The sequence below is a fragment of the Callorhinchus milii genome, unplaced genomic scaffold (assembly GCF_018977255.1).
Source record: "Callorhinchus milii isolate IMCB2004 unplaced genomic scaffold, IMCB_Cmil_1.0 Scaffold2, whole genome shotgun sequence".
Classification (NCBI taxonomy): Eukaryota; Metazoa; Chordata; class Chondrichthyes; order Chimaeriformes; family Callorhinchidae; genus Callorhinchus; species Callorhinchus milii.
The window spans coordinates 88,505,002-88,527,887 of NW_024704743.1; the positions used below are offsets into that span (position 1 = coordinate 88,505,002).

At 39.6% G+C, this 22,886-nt stretch overlaps 1 protein-coding gene across 1 annotated transcript; it reads left to right on the top strand.

Annotated features, from left to right (window-relative positions):
- The first annotated feature begins 555 nt into the window (after window positions 1-555).
- gra (granulito) lies at window positions 556-19,852 on the top strand. The gene is made up of 6 exons (XM_042331656.1): window positions 556-607; window positions 4,719-4,792; window positions 7,467-7,553; window positions 10,303-10,438; window positions 17,825-17,937; window positions 18,342-19,852. Exons 1-6 carry the CDS (start codon window positions 556-558, stop codon window positions 18,405-18,407), a joined length of 528 nt encoding a protein of 175 aa, XP_042187590.1. The 3' UTR covers window positions 18,408-19,852.
- Window positions 19,853-22,886: the final 3,034 nt, after the last annotated feature.

Below are 22,886 nucleotides of genomic sequence, written 5' to 3' on the forward strand. Positions count from 1 at the left end.
ATGCTGTGTGTGGGACATTGTTGTTTGCAAATTAGTTGTTATGATATGCTCACATACAAAATACAGTCAATCCGATTTACAATATATCCTGTGAAACTCTTTGATATGTCCTCCCAATGTGGAAGGCACTATACCAAATGCAAGGATTATTAGAATTATTATTATTATAGACTGACAGGTCAGATTGGTATCTTGTTAGAATTGCAGATAACTGTGTCAATACTTGTAGATATTTGTGCATTTAAAGCATTATCTGAGTATTAGTGAAACCAGTTACTTCGAAGTGCTGATATCTGCTACCACTAACCATGCTGCAGAATCCTGGGATGTTCAAGCCCTGTGAGGTCCCACTTTCTTCTCCCAATCTTGTGAGCAATTGTAACTGAAGGAAAGGGTTCATTTATTAAAATTATCACTTTGAAGAGTAACATGATCTTTTTCTGATCTAGAACTAAATGCATATTTCTTTTGTGGACCTTCAGCTCTTTTCGTTAAGACAAATACTTCGGGAAAGATATTAAAGTCTTAGAGGGGATGCAGAGGAGGTTTACGAAAATGATTCCGGGGATGAAGGGCTACAGTTATGAGGATAGATTGGAGCAGCTGGGTCTGTTATCACTGGAACAGAGAAGATTCAGATGGGACCCAATAGAGGTACACAAAATTATGAGGGATTAGACAGGGTAATAGGGAGGAGTCATTTCCATTGATAAGGGAGCCGGTGATGAGGGGACAGAGTTATAGATAGCCACAAGAATAGTGAAAGGAGAATTTAGTAGGATTTTTTTCACCCAACAACAACCAAAAGATTACATTTGTATAGTGGCCTTTCACGTCGGGAGGACGTCCCAAGGCGCTGGACAGTGTACAACATTTCAGACCCGAGCTGGGGTCAGGGCGGGAGAAGGGAGGGGAGGGGAAGGGGGGTGGCCAATGGCATGGTCGAAGAGGAGGGTTTTGAGGCGGGACTTGAAGGAGGTTAAGAAGGGGGTGAGGCGGAGTGACCAGGGGCTGGAATTCCAGAGGTTGGGGGCAGAGTGGCTGAAGGCTCTCCCGCCAATGGTGGGGTGGGTGGGTCAGGGGACGTGGAGCAGGCCAGAGCCGGCTGAGTGGAGGGAGCGGGCGGGTTAATAGGGAGTTAGGAGGTTGCAGAGGTAGGGTAGGGCGAGGCCATGGAGGGCTTTGTAAGTGAGGACCAGGATCTTGAACTGGATCCCTTGAAGGATAGGGAGCCAATGGAGTTGGGCGAGAGTTGGGGAGATGGCGCCACAGAGTTTGATGCGGGAGAGTTCAGAGTTCTGGATTATCTGCAGCCTATGGAGGGAGGGGTTGGGACGGCCGACAAGCAGCACGTTTGCATAGTCAAGCCTGGAGGTGATAATAATAATCCTTGCATTTGATATGATAATAATAATAATAATCCTTGCATTTGATATAGCGCTTTTCACGTCGGGAGGACGTCCCAAAGCGCTTCACAGAACACACTGTAAAGTGAATTGACTGTATATTTGTGGGCAAACGCGGCAGCCAATTGCGCACAGCAATGTCCCACAAACAGTTGTAGATTGAAAATGACCAATTTATTATTGTTTTTGGTTTTGGAGGGATTATTATTAGGCTCTGTGTGGAGTAAGGAAACTTGCCCAAGGTTTCGCCCTCTGCCTGGAATTGAACTCAGGTCTCTCACTTGCAAAGCGAGTGCTCTAACCACTGAGCTGCAGGACTCCACTAAAGGCATGAACAAGAGTTTCAGCGGCCTGAGGGGTGAGATAGTGACGGAGTCGGGCGATGTTACGGAGGTGAGGGAAGGCAGAGCGGGTCATGGCTTGGATGTGGGGAAGAAAAGACAGTTGAGGGTCGAACAAGACACCGAGGTTCCTGACTGGCGGTGAGTTGAAGTGTGCAATCATGGAGGTTGATGCTGCCAGAGCCTGAGGTGCTGAGGTGTTGGCGTGAGCCAATCAAGCAGGATGGTGGGATAAGGCAGGATGGTGGGATAAGGCAGGATGGTGGGATAAGGCAGGATGGTGGGATAAGGCAGGATGGTGGGATAAGGCAGGATGGTGGGATAAGGCAGGATGGTGGGATAAGGCAGGATGGTGGGATTAAATTGATCTCCTTGCTCTGTGAGCCAGTGTGGCTGAATGCCCTCCTTCTACACTGTAATAATAATAATCCTTGCATTTGATATAGCGCTTTTCACGTCGGGAGGACGTCCCAAAGCGCTTCACAGAACACACTGTAAAGTGAATTGACTGTATATTTGTGGGCGGACGCGGCAGCCAATTGCGCACAGCAATGTCCCACAAACAGTCATGGATTGAAAATGACCAATTTATTATTGTTTTTGGTTTTGGAGGGATTATTATTCTATGTTTCTAAATACAACATTTGAACTTACTTTCACTGGATGAAACTATTGCAATTGGTCAAATAGAGATAAAACCATTTTCCCGGAGGTTAGATAAGCTAAGGTGGAATGTACCTTTTTTTAAAAAAATAAGTACTGCCTGAGACAGGTAAAGGAATGTTCTTCAAACGTTCTGATGTGGAAAATGAGGTTACATAACATTCTGCAGAATAAAATGAGACAAAATGTCAACAGTGAGAACCACTCTGCAGTAGTTAATTTTTTTTGGTCAGTTGGGAGTCTGACACTTGCAGAAACCCATCACTATGCTTAAGAGTATCCAAACCAAACTATTAGTTCAATGTGTCCTAGGCCTGGAGACCCCAGAGTGTGTGTTGAGGTACTGCTGGAGTCTAACCAGCTAAAACCGCATAGCTTGCCATTTGAAAGCACTATCATGCAAGCTGTCCTGCTGTTTGTCCAGCTAGGACCACCCTATCTGTTAGGGCTTTGGCTTGCAGGGTTAACAAGAGCTGAATGGGAAGAATACCTGATCCCAATGACTGGTCTGCCCTTCCAAGTTCTGTCAAATTGCAACAGGTATAAATAAATTCCATTTTTTTTCAGATGATTATTTCAAAAATTCTATAATGTTTGACAAATACATTTCTACTCAAGTTATTGGAAACAAATCAGAATTTTTACCAAATCAATTTTGAGTCAATAATTAAAATCAATAATTGACACATTCATAGTTTTAGCAGAAAGATTGTGGGGATTGATTTTGTCTAACCAATTGTTTCTGACTTATACAAGTAATTTGCTTACATTGGCTTACTAAACCTTCTAAACTAATAAAGACAAAATGTCTGTCTGTCCACCAAGAACGCAATAACTGATTGACTTAGAAACCTCATCGGAAAGGTCTTGCATGGGATAGTGTCATGAACTTATTTTTTGGTGGGATCTCTTATCGTTGATGAGCTATATTAAAAAATGCTTTAATTAATCCCCAAAATATGAGGTCTGCATGGTATTCTGCAACAAAGTAGCGACAACAGAAATCACACACCTTTCTAGAGAGAAACATCTATCTATACAATAGACAAAATGTCTGTCTGTGTGTCTGTCCGCCAATACCACAATAACCGATTGACGTAGAGACATGATTTATACCTCATCGAAAAGGTCTTGCATTGGGGAGTTTCATGGGCATATCTTGGTGGGGCAATCTCCTATCATTGATGCGCTGTGATCTAAAAAAAGCTCATCACACATGTATGGATTACTCAAACACACTCCTCACTGGTCTCCCCAGCTGCACTATTCAAAAAATCCTGGTCATTCAGAACTCTGCTGCCCACATACTCACCCAGACCAAACTCAGTACCCCATCTTACCAGTTCTGGCCAGGCTCCACTGGCTCTCCATCACCGAACAGATCGATTTCAAGATCCTCACACTCGTATTCAAATTATCACTCCCTGGCACCTCCCTATCTCTCACACCTACTTACTCCCCAATCCACCACCCGGCACCTACGCTCGACTGGCACCTGCTTATCCCTCGCACTGTCCGCTCCACCATGGTGGTCGCGCTTTCAGCCACTAGGCCCCGAAACTGGAACACTCTCCCTCATTCCCTCTGCCTTGCCCCCTCCCCTTTTTCAAGTCCCGTCTGAAAACCTTCCTTTTTGATTGTGCTTACAGTCACCTCCCCCCCAGCCCCCCACTCAGAGTAAGGCTTTGCCACTATTAAGCGCTCTGAGAAGCTACCCTGCGTGGAGGCTGCTATACGTGCAAGTTGTTGCATAGTAGTTTTGCTTAAGGTGTGCACACAGTATTTATAGCATGGTTTGTGAGAGGTATCACTGAAATCAACATTCCATATTGGATCCTTTGGTTGCAAGCGTAGCTGCAACGGGTACAGCTTATATCTAATAAGTTCGGCATTTTGGGGACTACGAAAATGATTACTTGAACAAATCCATTTTGTTTGTGACTGAAATGAAAAGTAATGCATTTTTCTCTGTCTCCTTGCTATGCAAGGAAAGTTTGATATTCTCTACTAGTTTGTTACTCTAGTTGATTATTTTCTTTATAAACAGTTCGGTAGGGATACTTTGCATGCAAATTAATTTGTTAATAATATCATTCCTCATTGTAATCAAACATTGTTATAATGGCTTAAAATTACCAAATTCCCATTATATTGTAAATGTGTTTGATTTTTTTATTTGCTAAACTTACTTTTCAAACAACTAAACCTGAACTACCTGTTTTTTGCATCCTTCCATTCAAAAGATATGTGAAGACATCATGAAGGAATTTTTTATTGATCATTAATCTTTAATTTACCTCTCCATCAGATTCTGCCGTGTGTGTTGATTATGAGCAACTGGTTTCACATCCAAATGACGTGTCATGGAATGAAGAGAACTGGGTACGATTACCTCCACTTTTAAGATGTTGGTGTAGAAATAAGAAGGTTGAACATTTGTTCAAAAAACTAACACCTGCTCCTTTAGACTTTCAAAAGTTATGAGAATGTTTCAAATGCTGAAGGGCAACACAGTAAACTGAAATAGGCCTTGTTGAGCAATTGAATAGCACTTTTAGGTTTGGATTCTATTACTACCTTCACTTGACAGTAGCTGTTTCTGAGGTTGAGGATACATAAAAAATCAGCTGTGGCTCAAATAATTTCATCCATTCAGGGCAAAATAAGTGAATCTGTGTTTCATTGTTCTGACAACGATAGTCAATAGAGAACCGCAAGGTGCTTCTTACCAGCATCGTTGGTGATGTCCATGGACTTTATGATGGTTCAGTTACCTCAGTCTTTAGCATGTTTCTGATTTTATCTTTGTCATTAGCAAGACGTGTCGTATGGATGGGGCAGTTTCCCATCTGTATTGAATGCTGTACTTTTCCGATCAGTCCTGTATCATTGGCAGTCAATAAAAAGATATCCTGAAACTCCCAGATACTTGGAGTATATTTTCTTTTGAACTCCATTTTACCCCACTTCTCACAGTGGTACAGAACGGGTCAGGTATTAATTCCTTCAGTGAGGTGGGTGGCACTGGGAGCTATCCTCCATTCTGTTGTATGAGTTATTGGATGTAAAACAGGTGACCTTGTAGATTCAATGGGAGGTTAAAGAAAGCCCAGAGAGGAATGATGGGTGGGGGTGTGGCGGAGAGTAAAACATTTTTAAGCTTGTAGTAGAAAGCGTTTTCATTTGAGAGGTGTCACACAACACATTTTGGCTTGTGATAAGGCCCACCTGGAAAGTCTACAATGTGGTGTGTTTGACCGAGGCCTGTACAACTGATTTACCCACGCTCTTAATGGATCCATTCCAGTAATCGTTTTGCATTCAATAGTCATGTTGCAGCTGAATTATGCTTGAATATGTTATGCTGATTGTATTCATTTTAGAATAGCTGAATAAGATGCACAGAATGGATTCTTATTAAAGCTTAAGTACCTTCTAAATATATATTTAGAATTGTATTATTTTATTATGCTGCTAAATAAATATTAACTGTTCAACTGACGATTCATTTTTATAATGTCAATAAAGCTTACAAGTAATTGAAAAACTGTTTCTGTAGCAAACGCACGAATAATTTCATACCTGCTGCCCTTAACAATTGTACATTTTTCTATGATAATAATCCTTACCTCTATAAGTGACTTTACCTCAGGGACTGTCTGAATGAGCAGAAGTAGCTGAATGATGAACAACAATTACATTTATCTGATTCATCTATTAGCAGTGACAAAATAATTAATGCATTTTACTTCATTCAGTTGCTTAGATAACTGGATTATGGTGGTTTATAGAAATAAAATCACAGCATGACACCATATAACTCAAGCAAAATTAGCTATTCCAGCCACACTATTCGGAATCATATACCATAGGAGGAGGCCATTCTGCCCATTGACTTTAAACTGATGTAAACTAAACTACTGCAATTATCTACCATAAACCCATTCGCATGCTCATATTCTGTATTTTTTATATTGTGTCTCTTTAAATGTTAATCCAATTGCCTTATATATTTTGGTATTCTAGTTTCAATCAACATTTTTGTATATGCATTTTTTATTCTGAATTAATATTTAGATTGGCTTTTCTAGTTTTTATTTTACCCTGCTTTTGTTTCTCTTTATAATATAGCATGTGAGGTGCTTTGAGATCTCCCATATATGGAAAACACTATATCAGATTCAAAGATTATTAATATCCACTCGAACTACAAAATCAATTTTGTTTTAATGTTCTAAACGCCTTTTACTTATTCGTATTTTTCCATATTAGCTTTCAACCTGTTATGATTTATTAGGGGTGAATTGTAATTTATAGTTACTGCAGTAGTTCCTTTTAGTATTTTCAGTTTTACAGTATTTTTGTACTCTAGTTAATATTTATGTAACTTATTTACGTCATCATTCTTTTAAGTGTCAGCCTGGCTCATTTAGCAGCTCTCTCAGCTCTTGAGTCAGAAAATTGTGGGTTGAAGCCCCACACAGGACTTTAAACTTGCAGATTAAGCTGAAACTCCAGTAGAATGCTGAGGGAATATCGTTGGAGATGCTGTTCTTTGAGTGAGACTTTAAACTGAGGGCCTGTCTGGCTGTTCAAATGGACATTAATATCTTATAACATTATTTGAAACGGGAAGAGAATTTCTCCCAGTGTCCTGGCCAACAATCCTCTAGTTAAAATTGGACAAACATTTCATGTTTGTTGCTTTGTGCTAATTGTTCACCTCGAAAATACATGTTATAGTAAAACCTGGGAAGCGCTTTAAGAATCCTGACATGAAAGGAGGTATATCAAATACTATTATTATTAGAGATCAGATACAGAATAGGGTAAGGGAATATCCTTAGGGCAAATTTATTGTTCAATAGACTGAGTAAGGACCTGACATGACCTCCAGTAGAGTGTGATCTTTCTACGCAATTTTTGTAAGTAAATGTAAGGACCTGAATTTCCTATGAGTATACTTATGGTCTTTTTACAGGACTCTTTTTGTGAAAAAAAAGTCCTCCAATTTTCACCTCTTCTAATGGTGTTATGGCCTCGTTTTTTTTTCTAGGATCAGTTCAACAGGACCTGGTTACCCTCTGACATGTCAACACGTGACTATTATTCATGTGTGAGCTATGATAGTGAGTGTTGGCAGGTTAGTCGATCGTATGTGTGTGTGTGTGTATATATATATATATATTTCAAATGACTTGGATCTTGCTATCTAAAACCAACTAGAAGGGACTGCTATATTGTGATCAGAAGGATGAACATTGGCTGGTTTCCCCTTCCCTAACCGAAATGCAAAGAGTAATTGCCATTGTAGTGTAATTGTCATCTCTGCTGCAGCGTGGCTGACACCAGCTCACCAGACCAAAATGGCCAGTCTCCATAGAATCATAGAATCGTACAGGACAAAAAGAGGCGATTCGGCCCATCGAGTCTGTGCCGGCTCTTTGAATAGAGCAATTAATGTCAATCCCACTCCCCAGCCCTTTCCCCATAACCCTGCAAACCCATCCTCCTCAAATACCTGTCCACCGCGTTTTTAAAGTAGTTATCGAATCGGCGTCGACCACCCTTTCAGGCAATGCGTTCCAGATTCGAACAACTCGCTGCGTGAAAAAATTTCTTCTCACCTCCCCTCTGCTTCTTTTAGAGACTATTTTGTGACCTTGAGTCACCGACACACCCACCAGTGGAAACAGTTTTTCCCTTTCTAACCTATCAAGTCTCCTCATGATTTTGATGACCTCTATTAGGTCTCTTCGTAACCTTCTCTGCTCCAATGAGAATAATCCCAGCCTCTCTAGCCTGTCCTCATAATCAAGGTCCCGCATTCCTGGTGGCATCCTCGTATATCTCCTCTGCACCCTTTCCAATGCCTTAATCTATTATCTATCAAAACTGTTCCCTCGCTCTCATTGAATTTGTCAGAATATCTATGACAATATCTAATAATTAAGGTAGTCCTTTACTAAATTGACTTAATCTGAACCACCTCTGCTGTACCGTCAAGGCATCTAGATTTTAAGTACAGATTTGTCTTTTTGGACGTGCATTGGAGCATCCCAAATTGCAAAAATAAATTAATTCACTTATTTTTTCAAATGGATATGCTTAAATACAGGTGAACAATATCAAAGGTTGATTGAATTAATAAAAAATGGAAAACAAACTGATCTCCAGACAGTTAAATATAAAGAACAGCAGCATAAACCATAGTGCATAACCACCATTTTTTTTTGTTTTAAAGGTTACAAAACATTTGAAAATGTTCCGATGATGTACTTTATTATTAATGACACCTAACCCATAATAAAAGTCTATCAGAACAATTTGATTTAGTTCCCTCAGTGTAGCTGAAGATCAGATACTGTTTTTCAATATTTGATAAGAAAACCGTTGCAGAATTTGTGATGGAAAATAAGCCCAGTACTACACCATCATATGTTTGCAGGTTGTCTTATAGTTATTATTGGATAGTAATGGTATATTGTATGCTTTGAAAAGTAAGCTAAACATTACTGTGTAAAGTTGCAACATAATCACACATTCTTGGGTGTTTAAAACTCTTAAGACCTAAATGTAATGTGAGGAAAATGTAAAAACCATTTGAGGAAAAAGTTATCTGTGTAGCCCAGCCAGGGAAGATGCAGGAGAATGGTATAGTAGTGGAACTTCTTAAAACCTTAACCATGACCTATTGTGCTTTAGAGAGGTAGGATGTGGGTTCATACCTATGATTCTATGTTGTGAGTTATCAATTTTAATAATATTTTGGGAAAAATCCAAGCAGAGCTAGTTGTTTATCCAAACGGAAAATTTTGCCTACATCAAAACAGATGTTTTCAGATTGCAATTGATAGAGGACTAAGGTCATTATGCCAGGGAAGATCAATTAATGATCAGTTAATATGCAGCAGGTCAGGCAGCATCTACGGAGAGAGAAAAAATGGTTAACTAATTTTCCCCTCTCCATGGATGCTGGCTGACCTGCCGCATGTTCCCAGCGACTTCTGTTTTTATTTCAGATTTCCAGCATCTGCAGTATTTTGCCTTTTAATTAACATGAAGCCCAGTTAGTCAGAACACTGAGAGATACTCACTTTTTCTAATTCTCTTTGCAAATAGTTATGCACTCTTTAATAGCCAACTAAACTGGCAGATCGAGAATTCTTAAAATTATATTATTCTTGGTAACATCAAAACTGTTCATTCTTCTCAACTGCACAGATTCTATGTTCTTGAATATCTCTAATATCACTTCATCTAATTTGATGTTGAGATTAATTGGTTTTCAGAGTAATAATTACAGATTTGTTTGTCACAGTGGTAGATTGTCACACAGGCAAGCGCTCTAGGATACTACCCCGCTTGAAGGGTCCTATATGAATGCAAGTTGTTGTTGATACCACAGAGAAACATTTCAAGGTGTTTTTGTTGTATAAAAGGGGTTTGGAAGTCCAACCTAATTTAAATGTTGACTAAGCCTGGCCTTTGATGAATCCTTCTTTTAATTTTCGTTTTGAATATTATGGCTACATGTGAGTTCACGTTTCTGGTTTGGAAAACTGGCCTCTTGAACATTCAAATTTGGGGAATTGGTAAATTAACATACATCAACAGCTTTAGTCCATTTTGCATGTGGCTGGAGCAGTCAGCAATGACTCAATAATGTAACAAAGGCTCAGCAAACATCATCAAACAATAACGCTTCTAAGGGAATTGCCACCTTGATCAAATTAAATGACTCACTGATTTAATTCCGTGTGGGATCCAGTTTGTTTTTATGGCTTCTAATCACAGTAGAAAAAAATATTTTATTATTAGTGTTTAAGACTAATAGCTGAATTAACTGCAGACATTTGTGCAAAGTAACCAAATACTTTAAAACCTTACAGACTATTCCCAATGGATATGCACAGAGGGAAACCAAGTGGAATGGTGTTCCAACATTTAGAGGCAAACAAGATCATAATGGACAACAACGACCAATTGAAAGACGCCATTCTGGTCAAGGAGATGGTACAAAAAAGGGTAAAAGAATTATTAATATCTAGATAATATAATTGCAAATGTGCCGAATATATTATGAGTCCACTGTATTATACTATTGTACATTATATAATAATAATAATCGTTGCATTTAATATAACACTTTATCATGTCTTCAAGACATCTCAAAGCGCTTCATAGAATATACTGTAAAGTGAATTGACTATATTTTTGTGGGCGAAACTCGGCAGCCAATTACACACAGCAATGTTAAATTATACTGAAACTCTCCAAGGCCCACTCTCGACTCTGGATCGGAAGGTTTAAGTTCAAATCCCATATTGGGACGTGGACTTGCATAGTCTAAGTTGACACACTACCTCAGTGCGGCGTATGTTGCATTGTCAGAGGTGTCTTCCTTCGGATGAGATGTTAAAATAAGGTCCTGTCTGCCTATCCAGGTGGATGTTAAAGCTCCCATGGTACTTTTTGAAAAGAGTAGGGAATTTCTCCCAGTGTACTAGTCAACAATTTCCCCCAAATAAAATTGGTCATTTGTTTCAAGCTGTTTGTGGACATTGCTGTGCACAATTGAGCCTCATGTTCACCTACAATACGCAGCCACTCCACATTAAATCCTGTGAATTACTTTGAGACATCCTTCCAAAGTGAAAGGCGCCATACCAAATGCAAGAATTATTATTACTCATAATATATTCAATTATTTTGGATTCCCTCCGACTCCCCCCACTCCCCTCACTCACCAATTTCAAGGTCCATCTCAAGATGTCCCTCTTCAACCACGCCTTTGGTCATTTTTCCTCTCTCTACCCCATCATTGTGGAGTCCTGTAGCTCAGTGGTTAGAGCACTTGCTTTGCAAGCGAGAGACCTGAGTTCAATTCCAAGCAGGGCGAAACCTTGGGCAAGTTTCCTTACTCCACACGCCTAATAATAATCCCTCCAAAAAACAAAACAATAATAAATTGGTCATTTTCTATCCACGATTGTTTGTGGGACCTTGCTGTGTGCAATTGGCTGCCGAGTTTCGCCCACAAGTATACAGTCAATTCACTTTACAGTCTGTTCTGTGAAGCGCTTTGAGATGTCGAGAAGACGTGAAAAGCGCTATATCAAATGCAAGGATTATTTTTATTATCGCCATGTAAATATATATACATATATATTAAAGCAGGCATAACCAGCACACCAAAGGTTCCTGGGATATTTAGTATAAAATGCCCACTAAACGGAGGTAGTGTTTGATATGAGACGGAGACTATCTTACTTTCTCAAACTCTTTTGCCTGTTGAATCACGCGAGAGGGTGAATTTTTCTTTGAACAAGGGAGACCACCATCTCAAGGGGAACTGATCCTCCTTTGCTTGAAGCGAGGATAGCAGAGACATGGACCGTGAACAGGCTGAATGCAATTAGAAGGATGTAGGAATGGCGATGCTATTGTTTGCATTCAGCAGGAAGATTGTCCAGAAGGAGCTGGGATTTCTTCTGGAGGAGTTGAGTTGGCTGATAAAGCTGTGGGGAGAGGAGAGTTTTGATATCGTTTTGTGAATCAACTGGTGAAGTAATTTGGGGAAAGCTATGAAGAGAAGAAGAAAGAGAAGCCTCTGTGATTATAACGCAGAGGCTCTGTTGGATCGAGAGATGAAGGTCATTACATATAATTAAACAACGAAGAAGTAAACAAGCAATACATGGAGGTTTGGCTGAGGATGCACTGTCAGGTACTGGGACCAGCATTGACGGTGAAAGATCAGGACTTTGCTTGGAACGGAGGGAGAACATTGAAAGTTCATCTGTTTCCAGATCCGCAGGTTCTGATGGTGATTAAGCATTTACCAAGCATGATAGTGTGGGAGTGCTGAGGGGTGTATCAAGGCGTGCCAAAGTTATGCAATAAATGTGGGAAGCTGGGACATCTGGCAACTGCGAGCCCTGAGACGAGGTGCAGAAATTCTGAACCGCGGGATGAGTAGGTTACAGGATTCCAAGAAATGCAATATGTTCAGCAAGGAAAGGCATCCGTACAGGACATGCCCTTGTTCTTGTGCAAATACGACAAGGGAAGAATTCAAAAGACTGAATGGAAGGGAGGCACAACGAGTCTTTGGGATGGGGTGGGGGGACAAAGGAGAAATGTAAAGGCGGGGTACGGAGAGGAAAGAGGGTGAGGGTTTGGAGTGTTTCATCCAGGTGGGGGTCAGTGAGAGAGGGGAGCAAGACCATAAGATGTAGAAGCAGGAGTAGGCCATTCAGCCCCTTGTGCCTGCCCCGCCATTTAATAAGATCATGGCTGATCTTCTAACCTAATTCCATTTACCTGCCCTATCCCCATATCCCTTAATCCCTCTATCCTTTAGAAATCTATCAACCTCAGTCTTGAATATGTTCAAGGACTGAGCATCCACAGCCTTCTGGGGTAGAGAATTCCACAAATTCACTACCCTCTGAGTGAAGAAATGTTTCCTCAACTCAGTTTGAAAAGGCTGACCCTTAATCTTGAGACTGTGACCCCTAGTTTTAGATTCTCCAACCAGGGGGAACAATTTCACGACATCTACCCTGCCAGGACCCTTAAGAATCTTATAGGTTCTATAAGATCACCTCTAGTTCTTCTATATTCTAGAGAATATAGGCCTAGTTTACTCAACCCCTCTCCTCATAGGTCAACCCCCTTATCCCAGGAACCAACCTAGTGAATCTACGCTGCACCCCCTCTTAAGCCGGGTATGTCCTTTTTAATTAAGGAGACCAAAACTGCACACATTATTCTAGGTGTGGTCTCACCAAGGCCTTATACAACTGCAGCAAGACTTCCCTACTCTTGTACTCCAACCCTTTTCCAACGAATGCCAACATGGCATTAGCCTTCCTAGTTGCTTGCTGTACCTGCATATTAACTTTTTGTGACTGGTGTACAAGGACCCAAATCCCTCTGAACACTAACACAACCTAGTCTCTTCCCCTCTAGAAAATAATCCATTTTTCTATTTTACTACCAAGGTGAATAACTTCCCACTTCCCCACGTTATACTCCATCTGCCACCTTCTTGCCCACTCACCTAGCCTGTCTATTTCCCCTTACATTCTTTGTGTGTCATCCTCATAGCTTACTCTCCCACCTATCCTTGTAACAGCCGCAAATTTAGATATGTTAAGTTCTATTTCCTCATCTAAATCATTGATATAGACTGTAAATAATTGAGGCCCAAGCACTTATCCTTGTGGCACTCCACTAGTCACATCCTGCCAATCTGAGAAGGACCCGTTTATCCATACTATCTGTTTTCTTCCTGTTAACCACTCTCCAATCCATGCTAATATATTACCTTTAATTCCATGGGCTCTAACCTTATGCAACAGCCTTTTATGTGGCACCTTGTCAAATGCCTTCTGGAAATCTAAATACACCACATTTACTGGTTCCCCCCATCTAACCTGCTAGTTACATCCTCAAAAACTCTTAAGATTTGTTAAACATGATTTCCCTTTTGTAAAGCCATGTTGACTCTGCCTAATCATGTTACGATTTTCTAAGTGCCCCACAACAGCGTCCCTAATTAAGGACCCTAGAATTTTCCCTACCACCGATGTAAGACTATCTGGTCTATAGTTCCCTATTTTTTGTTTCCCACTTCTTAAATATTGGCGTTACGTTTGCAACCCTCCAATCAATGGGAACCATTCCAGAATCCAGGGAATTTTGGAAGATCAAAAACGAAACACCCACTATCTCTGCAGCCACCTCTTTTAAAACCCTAGGATGCAGGCCATCAGGTCCAGGGAATTTATAGTTTTTTAATCCTATCAATTTCTCTAGTACTATTGCTTTACTGATGTTCATTTCTTCAAGTTCCTCACTAACATTAGCCTCCAGGTTCCCCTCTATTTTCAGTAAGTTTTCAGTGTTCTCTTATGTGAAAACAGAAGCAAAATATTTGTTTAATGACTCTGCCATTTCCCTATTCCCCATTATAATTTCTCCTGTCTCTGACTGCAATGGACCCACATCCACTTTTGATAGTCTTTTCCTCTTCATGTACTTGTAAAACTCTTACAATCTGTCTTTATGTTCCTAGCTATTTTCGTCCTCTTAATCAGTTTCTTGGTTTTCCTTTGTTGTTCTCTAAAGTCCTCCCAATGCTCAGGTTTACTGCTCTTTTTGGCAGTATTATAGGCCTCTTCTTTTAATTTTATACTTTCCCTAACTTCTCTAGTTAGCAAAGGTTGAATCTCTTTTCCCGTGGTATTTTTATTTTTGAAGGGAATATGTGATCACTGGGAATTATGTATTATATCTCTAAACATTTGCCATTATGGGATTACCGTCATAATTTTTAATCTAATTTCCCAGTCTATTTTAGCCAAATCTTCTCTCATACCTGCAAAGTTGGCTTTGTTTAAATTTAAGACCCTTGCTTTGGATTCAACTATATCGCTTCACTTTTTAACACTTAATGTTAAATTCCATCATGTTATGGCCACTCTGCCTGAGAGGAGCCTTAACTTCCAGATTGCTGATTAGCCCTATTTCATTACCCAAAACAAGATCTAGGATAGCCTATTCCCTGGTTGGTTCCTCAGCATACTGATCTAGAAAACTATCTCTAATGCATTCTATAAACTCATCCTATAATTTACTTGTGGCAATTTGGTTTTCCCAGTCTATATGAAGATTGAAATCACCCACTATTAGTGTATTACCCTTGCTACCCTTGATTGATACCTTGCCCAATACTGTAACTGCTGTTTGGGAGTCTATAAACTACTCCCACTAGTGTTTTCTGCCCCTTGTTGTTTCTTACCTCCATCCATACTGACTCGACATCCTGATTTTCTGATTTAAAATCCTTCCTCTCTACTATTTTTATCTCATCCTTTATTAGCAGGGCTACCCCCCTCACCTCATTTTCCACATTGCCTATCTTTCCTATACGTCGAATACCCCAGAATGTTTAGCTCCCACCCTTGGTCTCCCTGTAACTGCGTCTCAGTAATAGCCACAAGATCGTACCCATTTATGTCTATTTGTGCACTTAATTCGTCTAGCTTGTTATGAATGCTTCGTGCATTCAGATATAACGCATTTAATTTTGACCTCTTACTATTTTTTCTACTCGTTAATGCCCTATTTCCTTTATTGAGTATTTTGTCCCTTCTTTACACACTCTGTTCTTTATCTCCCAAGTCACTATTCTGCTCTACAGCCATGGCTGTTCCTTGTAATGTCGGTTTACGTTTAACTGTAGCTGTAACCCTCCCTCTCCCCACCCCTTAATAGTTTAAAGCTCTGCCTATCTCCCTATTTAATCGTTTTGCCAGGACATTGTTCCCAGCCCGGTTAAGGTGGAGCCCATCTCGATGGATCAGCTCCCTTTTCCCCCAATACTGGTGCCAGGGTCCCATAAACGAAACCCCTGCCTCTCATACCACTCTTTCAGCCATGCAATTAACTCTTTAATTTGTTTGTCCCTGTAGCCGTTTGCGCATGGCTCAGGTAGTAATCCCAAGATTATCACCTTGGAAGTTTGTCTTTTTAATTTCATTCCCAGTTAATTGAACTCACTCCTCAGCTCGTCACTACTACTCCTACCTATATTGTTGGTTCCTACGTGGATCAACACAATTGGATCATCCCCTTCCTACTTCAAATTCTTCTCCAGCCCTGAAGAGACGTCCTCAACAGAGCCTTCGTGACACCTGGTTGTGGCTGCAGAGCAGAGTTTCTGTCAGCCTGACTGTCTCGTCCCCTATCACAACCACCGTTTCGCTCCCCCAACTTGTGGCCTCCTGTATAGAGGTGATGGGGTTAGTTTGCCCAGCCTCCTCCTTATAGACTTACTTGTCCACACAGGTTGCAAGTACCTTGTATCTGTTGGACGAGGTTAAAGCCTGAGGCTTCTCCACCACTCTCTGGGGTTGCCGTACCTGCCTGACTGTCAGTCACACTTTCCTGTCCCTGACTACTAGCAGGATCTATAAATTTACTGAGCCTCAGGGTAGTGATTGTCTCCTGGATGAAACTCCAGGAAGCTCTCACCTTCCCTAATGCTGCGCAATATCTGCACCTCAGATTCCAGCTCAGCTACTCTAAGCAGGAACTTCCTCAGTTGCAGACACTTGCTGCAGATTTAGTTGCCCGGGCTCAGGCTGCTTTCCATCAACTCCAACATACTGCAGTCATCGCACAACACCAGCCCTGCCATTCTCTCCTCTCTCTCTCACTCTATTATGGTTTTAATTTAAGTTTTCTTTTTAGTTTTTTGGAGACTAAGAGATTCTGTCGGTGGCAGACATCATGGCCTAGATGAGTGCAAAATTCTTGCAACTAAATGTTGACAAGACAGAAGCCATACATACTCCTTGACTCTAGTCAATGTCTTCTGGCCTGCGGTTCTGACGTCTTCAATCTCCCTGGCCTATCCCTGAAGCTCATTAAATTGGTGCACAACCTAGGCGCTCCTACCTCACATCCGATCCCTGCCCAGGAACCCTTCCCCCATCTTCGCCACATTGCTTGCCTCTGACCGTACCTTATCCCAGACACAGCCAAAACACTCATCCATGCGTCCAAGAAGGGCTGAAGATGGAGGCAGCGAGTCAAACGTGATTGGTGGTTTGTGCAACAAAGGAGGCTTTTTGATGGGCAAGGAATAGACTAGTACATCAGGAAAGTGTATTAACAAAGACAGCCGGTGGCGAAGAGTATAAAGGACTGCGCTTGAAGGGATACAGAAGATGGGTGAAGAAAAGGGGTTGTGAAGATTGGAGGTTGTTGCTGTGGAACAGATCTTTTTGTGAATTGGGTAATGGGTGGACAAGAAGGGAAGGCAGCGTTGATTTACTGAAGGGTATTGTAAGTGGGGTTTTTTTACTCGTTAAATTGCATATCTCGATGTAACAGACTCGTTCGGTTAGTTTATGAGGTTGGATTAAAGTTTGTGCAGCGACAAGAATATTTAATCTTGTTTTTCTGGAGCTGAAGTGGGGTGGTGTAGTTGAGAGGGGTTTTGTTTAGGTTGTAAAGTAAGTCAGTTTCACCTCCTTGTTTTGCTGTATCAGGAATTAAAGGTTAAATGGGATGTTTTATGATTGCATACGTGATGGTGAGACTAGCATAGAGATAGCAGTCATACTAACTCGATGGAGGGTATATTTTGCAGGTGGTCGGTTTGATGGATGATTTGGATTGTTATAATTCTGCACATATTTTAGGGGTATGTTTATGCTTTTGTACAGTTTTAACCAAATAAATCTTAACTCAATAACTAACTCAATAAACTACAATTGCCTCTGTCTCTATATATTGCAAAAGTATGCTGTTATTTGGCTTAATAATGAAACTAGTTATACCGATACTTGGTCCAATCAAACCTCAGCTTGTGATGATATTTAAATTATGTTTTAGATGCAGAGAGAATTACGTACAGCAGAGATTTCCTGATGAAAATTGCTAGACTGCCTATTTCAAAAGAGAAACCAGAATTTTTGCCATCTCTTCCTGTGGTATTAGAGAGGCCAGTAAGTTATTATTTTCACATGAATTTTTTTAAAATAGCAAATTGTATTTCTGTAATGGTCATCTAATGGTGATCATTTGTAAAAGACTTTTAGTTGATAAGATTATATGAGCAAGCCTTTTAAAACACTATGAACCATAGAAATGTACGGCACAGTAAAAGGCATTCAAATTAACTGCCTCAGTAAGCAGATGAATTGGGATGTTTAAAAAGGACATACTTAGGTACTTGAAGTAAGTGTATTAAGAGATTTGGAAGGATAGGCAAATGGGAATTAAAGATCTAATATCTGGTAAGTTATAGGACAGGTAGTCATTTTTGTGCACTACAGTAATATAGTTTGATTTTCAAATTAATATATTCTGTTAATCTTGTTTTTTCACTATTTCTGTTTTTTTAAACCAGAGAGAGAGGATGTATGAAAGTGGGTCTGTGCTTTACTTACCAAAAGATGGCTACCAATCATCATGAAATTGCAGGCTGATCGACAGATATAAGTCAAGTCCTGAACTCATCTGGAAGGTGCATATATTCTGTGTTTAATATTTTTAAGCGTAACTGCTGGACTTTTGGATCTTTATGGGAAGAACTCATCCAACCTTACTCAACAACCAGAAGATTTTCAGTGATGAGGTTCATGATTAATTTCTTTGATTCTAATTAATCAAGATGGTGAAGTACCATATTTGTAAAACAGCACTTTTGGTAGAGTTTGTGCACTTGAAATAAATTGAAAATGGGTAAAAAAGATTTTTCATGTAGCAAATGAACTGCATAGAAAGGACAAACTAATATTTGTTGTGTCTATTGAGGGGTATCTTGAACATTGGCATCTTGAACATTGACTGCAAAGACCCATTTTACATTTTGAAATGAGATATACAAGGACCATGCATGAAAAGCAAGTTGATGTAGTAAAGCCATACCACTTTAACCATTTCCATGAAGTCTTATCAAAGACTAGTGTTATGTGTATCCTTGCTTTTTATTTACAATGTTTTTTTAAACTAGGAGCGACAACATTGGTTTGAGTAATTCTGACAAAGTGAATTCCCATTTTTGGAATGATGTTATTCTTTAAAAACAAGATAGGATCATTTGATTAACCTTTGGGGAAACCACACATCCTTTGGGGTTGTAAAGGAGTCACTCTACTTCATCCTTCCTACATTATACAAATGCTGCTTCCTGGGTAACTTATTTATAGATGATGAATTTTAGAGGGAGCAGTTGGTAAGGTGAGTTTTAGATAATGTGGAATATTAGATGGAGCATGATGATTTAAACTATTTTTCGTAACCTATTTTCCATGGTGGGCGGGGTGGGGAGGGAGTGGGAGGCATGCGAGAAAAAGGCCAACTATTAGATCCTCATGCCTTCAAAACCATCTGTAATATCTAGTGGTCTTTGTTACCCAACACGTCAAATAATATTCTGCTGAGTTTCTGGATAAACAAGGTTGGATTTACAATGTTGTAGAACTCTTCATGCTGGGCTAGTGGGCAATTATTACAGCAAGAAGTTTAGACCACAAGAAGCCATTGATGGAAATTCTGCTAGATCCAGGTTTAGATCTCAAGATTCAGTGTTGAACAAGGCAATAAAGCTGTATGTAACAAGTTGATTGGTTGTTGGCTATAGTAGATACAGCCTTCTAGTTGAATAAGTAGGATAATCTTGTGTAGCAGAGTGAATAATGGTTCCTTAACTCAGATTAAAGATGTGACAATTAATGGGACTGATGAGATCCACTTGACTTTCTTTGGAAGGATCTGGATCTAATAATTTTCTGGTTCCATGTGTAAAAGATCTCTAGAGTCCTGGTTATAGAATTTAGTCAAAAAGGACCATCACTCCATTCCAAATACAAAAAGTTCTTGAAACATTAAATGTATTTTTCAAACTGGTATACTTTGTCTCTGGATATAAAATCCCCTTTTGTTGATCTTCTTGCATAATCCAGAGAGTATCCTTGAATGGAGTAGGTCTAGGTTATCTGCTGCCAGTCTTTCTCTCTCACCTCCCTCCCCACCCCCACCACCACTACAATTGAGCCACCAATTTTAAATACCATCATATTTAATAATATAAGAAAGCATTGAATGAGAAGAGACCATGTTTTTTCTAACATATGCATTCCTTCCACAATCCATTAACATCTTTCTGTCATGAATTTCTGTATCTGCTTTCCCTGCAAAGTTTTTGACATTCTTCTCCTTCAACCCACAAAGATATCTATCCAAATTTCATTTTGGCTGGTTGCTTTGTTTTACCCTGACAACTATACCCATAGGCTAAATTCCTTTCTCCAACAGATGTTTATCTAGGTCTTTTATACAGGTGCAAATTGACCTAGTAGACCACCTTCAACCTTTCTCTTAATAAATCTCTTGAATCTGTTCACAGCTTAGACGCCTAAGATCTGTAATAATTAACATAATTCTTCTTTGAAGACTTTCAGTGCATTTATGTCAAGAATAATTCTAACATACTTAAACATGTATAGATGTTTTGATGAGACAGTAAGTGGATATTTTCAGTGAATGATCAATCATATCCCTCAAATCCTTTCTCACCAATCGGCCACATAATGTTATGCCATCCATCAACAAATATTTTACTATAAATAACCTCATCTATATCATTCACAAACATTGTGAATAGTAAAGAACAAGTCCATGTGGAACTTCACTGGTTGAACCCCAGGTACAGGGTCTGTAAAACCACTGGCATAGTGTAAATTCAGCACACAATTGGCAGTACAACCTCTATAAATGATACAAATAAAACTGATTTATCAAGTCCAACACTATTAATGAATAAATTGTGGTGAAATTGAAGCTTGCAACTGTAGAAAAAGAACTGAGGAGATAAATGCCTATTTGTACTTAGTACAGACTAGATATGTGTATAATTTGTATTCACAGCAAGAGGAAGTTATGACAGATTTCAACATTTTAAAGGGCCCATATTCCTTTAATTTCTCCTATTTTGTCCCATTGGATGACTAGAATTTCCTGTTGTATTCAATGAAGATAAAGAAGAATGTTTCTTTTTCAGCAGCTCTTCACATTAATAAGTGCAAACAGAATTCATATATCACCTTTCTCCTCCTCTGTATAATTAATGGCAACCCACTACTCATAAAATAGACAATAAAAGACAACACAATGCACAATTGCAACATTATGGCAAGTAAGTTACTTCAAACGGAATCAACAGTTAGCAGTTTTGAGTGTATCTTAGAAATGCAGATCTTTAAATTAGAAGTTGTAATGCTTTAGCCACCCATGACAGACCAATCTCCAGTTTGTGTTGAGCCTTTTTTTTCCAATTTGCTATTAATATCTTTGAATTTAATCAATCCTCAAGTCTATTTTTGGATGAAAAGTAATGTGTTCAGGAATCTATGTAAATATTTGTAATGCTGCTTTAGAATCTGGTATTAAAAGGGACTTATAATATGGTTCTGATCTCTGGGCCTGTTGAATAACACCCATTGGATATAACTTTTCAAACAAGTATTTTACATCAAATATCAAAATCCTTTAACTCCAGTCAATGGCATTCATTCACATTTCCAGCACAATTTTATCAATTATCAATCCCGAACATTCTTCCAATGACATAGGCGGACAATATAGTTAGCTGAATTCAGCCAGAGTAGTAGAGTTATTATGTTTGACGTTAGCATTGCTGGGTTAGAGACAGGAAGAATAGCAGGTGTTCCCACTTTTCATTACTGCCAGTTTATGAAAATAGGAGTGGCCACAGCTTTGATGTCCTCTACTTGAGTAGCTCACTGATGCACATTACAACAGAGATTCAGGTTGGTGAATATTGAACTGTACATCAACATGTGTTAGAGGAAAGGGAGAAGTTTCTGCATCCATATGATTAATCTGCTGCTTCCAAAAGCCTTTTGAGTCTTTCTGTTCTCTCTCTGAGGGTAATTTCTTTTAATGAAAAGGTCATCTTCTTAACTCATTATCTGCTGCATCCAAACCTAAATGCACATCCAGAAATTCGATGACCGTATTGTGACATTACTGACAGTATTTCCACTCAGACAACATGACTTAACTTCACTAGACATCTCTTAGTACTGACCGCAGCAACCCAGTGACAACCCATACCATACAGTATTTATACCAGATATAATAATACTTGCATTTGATATAGTACTTTTCACGTCTTCTAGATGTCTCAAAGCGCTTCCAGAATATACTGTAAAGTGAATTGACTGTATATTTGTGGGTGAAACGTGGCAGCCAATTGCGCACAGCAGTGTCCCACAAACAGTCATGGATTGAAGTGACCCAATTTATTTTTTTTTTTCTTGAGGGATTATTATCAGGCGTGTGGAATAAGGAAACTTGCCCAAGGTTTTGCCCGGGAATCGAACCCAGGTTTCTCGCTTGCCAGGCGAGTGCTCTAATACACCTGACCAGTCTTGTCCATTTATATTAATGTATTACAATATTAAAGGAGAAGCAGAGTTCTAGGGAGAGTTTTCTTCTGTATAAAGTCATTCAGCATAGAAGCATAGAAATTTACAGTGGAGATGGAGGCCATTTGACTCATCGAGTCTGCGTCTCAGAGCAACCTGCCTGTATATTCAATCCCCCAGTCCTGCCCTATCCCCATACATCTTCAAGCCATTTCATAAACCTTTCATTAAACTTCTCATAATTTTGTACACCTCTATCAGATCTCCCTTCAACCTTCTCTGCTTTAATGAAAGCAGAGACTGCTTTTCCACAAAAGTAATCAAGAATCCAGAATATTCATTCATGACACAACAACACAACAGCGAATCAGGAAAAATAACCTGTAAATCAATTTACACATGAACAACTGGAGACGTGTGTCAGCCTGGCTCATTTGGGAGCACTCTTGCCTCTGTATCAGAAGGTTATGGGTTCAAGACCCATGTTTGGACTTTTATCT